The 7918-nt window shown below is 41.1% G+C and overlaps 2 protein-coding genes across 2 annotated transcripts; one reads left to right on the forward strand and one right to left on the reverse strand.

The window, feature by feature from the left end:
• Positions 1–4161: 4161 nt before the first annotated feature.
• LACBIDRAFT_303500 (uncharacterized protein) lies at positions 4162–4586 on the forward strand (the record flags this gene model as incomplete). The annotated part of the gene is made up of 2 exons (XM_001884069.1): positions 4162–4216; positions 4270–4586. The coding sequence occupies 2 exons, from the start codon at positions 4162–4164 to the stop codon at positions 4584–4586; spliced, it is 372 nt and encodes a 123-aa protein (XP_001884104.1).
• A 2061-nt stretch (positions 4587–6647) lies between these two features.
• LACBIDRAFT_303501 (uncharacterized protein) lies at positions 6648–7072 on the reverse strand (the record flags this gene model as incomplete). The annotated part of the gene is made up of 4 exons (XM_001884158.1): positions 6648–6737; positions 6788–6836; positions 6986–7000; positions 7062–7072. The coding sequence occupies 4 exons, from the start codon at positions 7070–7072 to the stop codon at positions 6648–6650; spliced, it is 165 nt and encodes a 54-aa protein (XP_001884193.1).
• Positions 7073–7918: the final 846 nt, after the last annotated feature.

A 7918-nucleotide genomic window follows, 5' to 3' on the forward strand; every position in this document is an offset into this window, starting at 1 on the left:
AGCACTGGCAATATGATGGCAATCCTTCAACCTCATCCCCATAACCTACATAGGGCCAAGAACACCAAAAGCTACATGTCAACCACAAACTTTTTTAAATGAAAAGGCAGACACTGCAAACTCTTCTGATATTCTTTAGTGGTCTAAAAAAGTGGACAGGACAAACTCTTCTAATAGCTCTCATGCTCTCTTTTGCATATAATTCCTCAAACTAAATGGAATACATAGGGTCCCTGCAGTGTATCTGCATATTTTCTAGCAATTTTCCCATCAAATATGTGCCATGTATGGGATGGATGGACATAGGGCTAGGTTGACTTTGAATAACCTTTTAGTCCTAACCCTAACTATGTACTCTAAGTGCAAGGTGTTGACATTTGTAGTTTTTTACAGTGTATCAGTAAACTTTGTAGTCTAAGTCTGACATTTTTGTAGTCTATCAGTAAACTTGGTAGTTTATAGACTTTTGTAGTGTATTAGTAAACTTTGTAGTCTAAGTTCGACTTTTGTAGTCTTTTGTAGTCTATCAGCAAACTTTGTAGTCTAAGTCTGACTTTTGTAGTCTTTTATAGTGTATCAGTAAACTGTGTAGTCTAAGTCTTGTAGTCTATCAGTAAACTTGGTAGTCTATATCTGACTCTTATAGTCTAATTCCTTTTCTAGGGCATGCACCTTCCTTTTTTGGTCATTTTTCCCATGATACAATAATTGTAGCCCTTTCTTTGAGCTTTCTAAATATACTGAAATCAGGTTGTTTGGTTTTGTTTTCATGGTGAAAAACACAAAAAACAAAAAAAATGTGACACTTCTGAAATTCCGTTACCTCATATCTCCACAATGGGAGCACTTCAGAATATAATTCAAACAGATTCGGGAAGCTACAGTGTAGGGCTACAAATTTCGTTTTGTGACCATTTTTGGTAATTGGTCATGTGACCACCATCCAACAATGCAAGAGACCCTGACAATTCCTACCCTGTTATTACCCTAGGCAAAGAAATGAAAAATAGCCCTGAGGCAGCAATGAAATGCCAAAAATATCACCCTGGGAGCAATGAAAAATAGCCCAGGCAGGAATGAAATAGAAAAATATCGCCCTGGGAAATGAAATGAAAAACAGCCCAGGCAGGAATGAAAAGTAGTGCTAGGCAGGAATGAAATAGATATGAAACAGAAATGAAATGGATATGAAACAGAAATGAAATGAAAAATAGCCCAGGCAGCAATGAAAAATAGTGCTAGGCAGGAATGAAATAGATATGAAACAGAAATGAAATGAAAAACAGCCCAGGCAGGAATGAAAAGTAGTGCTAGGCAGGAATGAAATAGATATGAAACAGAAATGAAATGGATATGAAACAGAAATGAAATGAAAAATAGTCCAGGCAGCAATGAAAAATAGTGCTAGGCAGGAATGAAATAGATATGAAACAGAAAGGAAATGAAAAACAGCCCAGGCAGGAATGAAAAGTAGTGCTAGGCAGGAATGAAATAGATATGAAACAGAAATGAAATGGATATGAAACAGAAATGAAATGAAAAATAGTCCAGGCAGCAATGAAAAATAGTGCTAGGCAGGAATGAAATAGATATGAAACAGAAAGGAAATGAAAAACAGCCCAGGCAGCAATGAAAAGTAGTGCTAGGCAGGAAAGAAATAGATATGAAACAGAAATGAAATGGATATGAAACAGGAATGAAATAGAAATGAAATAGAAATGAAATAATACCTTGTAGGAAATGAGATACATTTCATAAGGTTTGCCATGTTATCTCATTTCATAAAAAACCTAGGCAATTAACAAATCGTTGTGCTGGCAGTTGCCAGTGTTTTATGATAAGAAGTGGTAGGGACTAGTGATATTAGGTTTCTTTACCTCCTGATCGTCGCATTGGACACCAACTTCCGCCTCAAGAACTTGATGTGATCAAGTGTTGCAAGGGATCCAGGTTTACATATGGGCCTGGCCTACTTCCCTCATGATGAACCGTATCGTAAGCACATTTTGAAATATGCATCACAAAAAGACATATGTAATTATCACTTCAGTCACCCACTGACCACTGACTATTAGTCATGTAATTTCCGTATATGTTACATGACTAATAGTAGTACTGTATTTATTTATTGTACTGAATATATCCAGAATCTTTACTGTATCTATTTCCTTAAAATGTCACAAAATCAGCTGTCACACTATTGAATCTATTTTTTTGCACTAAATAAATCTTTTTGGTGCCAAGACTCTGAATTCAATATATTTCATGGTTTCACTACTGAATAAATCTTTTTGGTTAACATGTCACAAACTTGCCTGTCACACCACTGAATACATTTTGGCTCTGGATAGACTATTAGAGGTGTCTGGGGTCCAAGTTCCAAAGAAAAGTGTGTTATGATTTTTCACTAGTAGAGGTATTATTGATAAATTTCTTTTTGTTTGTAAATGCTTTCCTGGGGCTGTGGGGTCCTACTATTTAATATGGTAATATAGCTAAAAATAGCCACAAAATAACCAAAAAATCAGAAAAAAATGGGGGTGGTGCTTTCTGTTGGTGATGACATCTGGGGTTGTTTTCAGGGTCCAGGGCATATGTCCAAATAGGGTAATATAGTCAAAAATAGCTAGAAAATAGGAAAGAAAATGGAAAAAGATATGAATGGTGCACAGAACATCAGGCACTGCCTTCAGGGTTCACTTCAGGGTCCATCCCAAAGAGGAAACATCACCTGGTTTGACCAAAAGTGAATAAAACCAACAGGAGAATGTTTTTATCTATCAGGGTCCATGTAATGATGATGGTCACATGACCAATTACCAAAAATGGTGAAAACGAAAGTTGTAGCCCTACATTGTAGCTTCCTGAATCTGTTTGAATTATATTCTGAAGTGCTCCTGTTATGGAGATATGAGGTAAAGATGTTTTGAAATAGGACAGTAGGTATCAATATGAAGGCCTAGGCTAGCCTTTCCTAACGTAAAAGACTGCTTGTGCATAATGTCAAAAACTAATGCAGCAGAACTGGAAATATGTAAGTAAGATCATGTTAATCCTTCAACCTCATCCCCATAACCTAGACAGAGCCAAGGACACCATAAACTACATGTCAACTACAAACTTTTGTGGTCTCAAAAAGCAGACACTACAAACTTTTCTAATGAAAAAGCGCACACTACAAACTCTTGTAGTCTCAAAAAGCAGACACTACAAACTTTACTAATGAAAAAGTGCACACTACAAACTTTTGTAGTGTCAAAAAGTGGACACTACTAACTTTTCTGATGAAAAAGCACACACTTTGTAGTCAAAAAAAGTGGGAACTACAAACTTTCCAAATGGAAAAGTGCACACCAAACTTTTGTAGTCCCAAAAGGCAGACACTACAAACCCTTCTAAGGAAAGAATGCAATGGGCAGTGGATCCTGAAAACAGTAGGACCCTACAGCCCCAGGAAAGCATTTACAAACAAAAAGAAATTTATCAATAATACCTCTACTAGTGAAAAATCATAACACACTTTTCTTTGGAACTTGGACCCCAGACACCTCTAGTAGTCTATCCAGAGCCAAAATGTATTCAGTGGTGTGACAGGCAAGTTTGTGACATGTTAACCAAAAAGGTTTATTCAGTAGTGAAACCATGAAATATATTTGTTTCAGAGTCTTGGCATCAAAAAAGATTTATTTAGTGCAAAAAAATAGATTCAATAGTGTGACAGCTGATTTTGTGACATTTTAAGGAAATAGATACAGTAAAGATTCTGGATATATTCAGTACAATAAATAAATACAGTACTACTATTAGTCATGTAATATATACTGAAATTACATAACTAATAGTCAGTGGTCAGTGGGTGACTGAAGTGGAAATGAGAGGATTGTGGGGATACAGGTAATGGGATAGGTGTAGAGGGGTCACAATAAAGCAACTGAAAGTTCAAGTGCAACTCAGGTGCAGATTGAAATTCTTCTGACTTTTACTCCCTACCCAGTAAATACATGGTACTACCTATCTCAAATGCTAGTCCTATTCCCTAGAACTTCAAAATACCTTTTTCCATATTTTTTCCCTCTCAGTAACGAGTGTGCGCTTGGTGCACGCAAGACTCCTTCAGCACTCAGGAAATGCCAAGCGCTGTTGATGGGTGGTTGAGCAGCCATGTCAACGCCAAGTCAACGCCTCTATCCTTCATTCCGCAACTCATCTGAGAGTGGTATGTCGACTACTCCATCCTTCCGTTCGACATGACAACTGACTTGCTAATAGAACTCTCACCTTGCTCTCACCCACAACCACCACAGCAACGATGTGGCAGCCAAGCAAAAGAGGACACACGTCAACTCAAGATGACCACGTTGACTCAACATGATGCACATCAACTCGGCATGGCACACGTCAACACTCCAACCTCAAATCTGACGTCACATCGTCTATCGAACGGCCCCCTCTCGATGTTTGCGCACGGATCAAGCACGTACTCCAACCAACTACATCCATCGCCCACAACCACCACAGCAACAACGTGGCAACACCACATCACCACACAAAGGGACACTGCCCACATCGACTCGACACAAGGATGATGACACATCGACAGTCCCTCCAGATGTTCTGTGTTGTCTGGCAGTGACGATACACAATGTCGTCACTTTTCTCCTGCCGCTCTCATTCGTGGCATCCCAAGGTGAGCAACCTCTTTTCCCGGATGTGGAATCCATGGTGCCATGTCGCTGACATGACAACCAAAGTCTCACTTACTCGTCTATCGACCTTTGTGTGGAGAACACCTGATCGGATACGCTGGGGCGAAACTCCGCAACTACACTACAAATATTGATATTCGGGAGTTCAAAGAGAAGGGAGGGATGTTCGTTACAAGGTGAGTTTATTTTATTCTACACAAGCAGCCCAATGTATTGCCAATGGTGCCACCACCAAATGGCTGACGTGGCACGCCAATGGCCCATTCGGGCGTGCCATGTTGACATCGACTTTCAGGATGACGCCAAGATGATCCTGATGGCAACGGCCCACCACCACCACCACTAGCAGCGAACAACAACGGGTCATGATTGCCTACTACCCACAGACGGCGACGGCCCATGATTACCACCACAAAGGACGATGAGCGCCCATCACCAGCAGCACTCCCATTCCCATCTTCACACACACAACTCAGTGCCACGTCGCCGACAGCGACGAACAACAAATCGGCCATTGTTCCTCATCGGACCGACATGTTGATGGACGACAAACACCACGATGGGTCAACGACAACACGGAACGACGTCACTGACGACAACAGCATGTCAACAACATGGAAACGGGACGACAATGACAGCGCTACGATGTTCAGGACAACAACAACATGATGACAATGCAGACGACTACGCCATGACTACGACACAGGTCGATAACGACATGACTACAACCCTTTGGACAATAACAGTGCGAATACGGCATGCAGTGATGGGGTGCACAGCACGACAGCAGGCAGGATGGCACCAAGCAGGCGCTAGGGTGACGCTGAATTGTTGCAGGGCGTACTTCTTTCTATAAGGTGATGTATCTGTTTTGTTTCTAAATGTGTAGTATATCACATCTTTTTTACTGCTTGTTCCCCTGTAAGGCTGTATTTTGTGTGGTAGCATACTCTTTTTCAATTGTTTACATGTGTATACCAGCAACGTCTAAGGCTCGAGTTCATCCAAAAAGGGTTTGGCCCATCCAGCTTATTTCGGTCTGATTGACAGAGGGGGACTACTTAGGATTGTTAGAACATTATAAAATGTATATACGGTAAAGTATCAGATGCAGATGAAGGTTGAACAAAGCTGTAGGGCACAAAGAATCTCCTCTAAATGAGCTTTTTGAATTGTTTACATTTGTTGTGCAGGAGCATCAATCCCCAAAGGTCATCCGAAGTCTATTGAACCAATCCATCTATTTCTGACATATGGACACATGAGGAATCAATTCTATTAAATGTAAATAGAGTACAGGATATATTTGGAATGATTTGCAAGGCTTTTTTGTGGAAGAAACATATGCAGAAGCAAAAATATTGTTGTTGAGCCCAAAACAGAGGTTTGTTTGCAGATATTAACATATTGGCTGAAAAACGAATACAGAACATCAATGGGTAATTAGGAATACCCTGAAAATTATACTGTGGAGGCTCTCTGGACTAGTGTGCAGGTAGAATGGCATCTGGCAGCCTGGCAAGATGCAGCTCCTACAAAAAAAGGTAAGTGCATTTTTGCAGTTAGGTTGGCATAGTCCTACAGCCATGGGTGAACTTTCAGGGTGAGAGCATTCCAAGACTTGATCACATTAAAGTTGTCAGAATGCGGAGACTGACAAGCGGAGAAGTCGATGTGGGATGAGGCTTTGGAGTTGCAGGAGGAATGGCGATAGTTGGACAAGAGATGATGTGCATTCGAATTTGTCGATTGGTCCGTTTCCAAGGTCAAAGGTGCTTAAGACCTTGATGAGCCATGATTGTGATCAGATCTATAGGACATGAAAAATCTGTTAGTCAGTATGCAAATAATTGGATCATACCTGTGCTGAGTAAACTTGAAGTGGCTAGTGCAGGAGGGAGCAAAGATGATGAGTCTTGAGGTTAAGAAACAAGTTTGGAGTCAAGAGTGGTTACGTAACCAATCACTTGTGAAGATGTTCCCAATGTGTCCACCAATGTTACGATATGGCTCGTAATCTTTGGTGTACTCCTATGAGTATACAAGTAGTCAGTAGAAATTGAGTAAAAAGGAATAACTACCTGGGTTACCAAAGAAGATGCAAGCAGGACTGTGAGGTTCTGTAAGTATCTTCAAAGTAAAAGGAGACTTTGAAACCAAGTAATGAACTTGAGTACCAGACTGCTGAATGATTAGAGCAAGTCTTTAATCAAATGTGATGTTAGTGCAAAGTGTAATGATCTTAGGACAGCTTCAGACTGGGTAGCACTAAGCCTTACCTTGTCCTACAAGTACTGCTTGTGCTTACAGCAGATCTCAAATGTGAGAATAAAGTGGGGTAAAGTTAAGAGATGCCCCTCATGCATTCAGAGGGACAGTATTTATACATATGAGATATTCTACACTATTCTACAATGTTCTGATGAGTCAGGATGACTTGCACATGGAATGGAGGTCTTATCAGTGCCCCCCTAATTCCTACAGGAATCCAGTCATTCTGGCGGATTCTGGTGGATTCCAGAGGAATGAAATTTGGCAGGGAGGCCTGCTATTTTCATTATTCTGGTGCCTTACCATTCCAGTGGAATTTGGGCATTCCAGAATTGACACCAGAATGTTCCGCAGGATTGGCAGGAACAGAATGGAACAGAATCCAGTTATTTGTTTGTTTATTTTACTTCTGTTACCAAACAAATGCAACACCCTTTCCTTTCCACCCACCACCAACCATCCTCTTCCCTGCCACCTCCATTCCCTCCCACCAACCGTGTTGACAACAGCAACAACGACGACAACGCCACACCACCCATCAACGGCCACGACAATGCAAACATGCTAGGTGGACGACGAGGCAATGTGGCAACAAGGCAAGGAGGTGACATGGCAACAGAACAACAATGAACAACAATGATGATGTCATCGTCGGTCATCATCCGCATCTCACAACCCACGTAATGACCACCCACTGCCCACAAAAACACCATAACACCCACAAAAACACCACGGTGCCCACAAAAACACCATGGCACCCACAAAAACACCACAGGCTGCCCACAGAATGACACCTAGTGCCCACGAAATGATGCCCAATGCCCACAACACAACGCAATGCCCAGCAAACATGACACCAATGAGGACGACAACACATGAGGATGACAACACGTGAAAACGACGACACGACACGATGATGCATCGACGATGCACACCAACGA

The sequence above is a fragment of the Laccaria bicolor genome, genomic scaffold (assembly GCF_000143565.1).
Source record: "Laccaria bicolor S238N-H82 LACBIscaffold_24 genomic scaffold, whole genome shotgun sequence".
Classification (NCBI taxonomy): Eukaryota; Fungi; Basidiomycota; class Agaricomycetes; order Agaricales; family Hydnangiaceae; genus Laccaria; species Laccaria bicolor.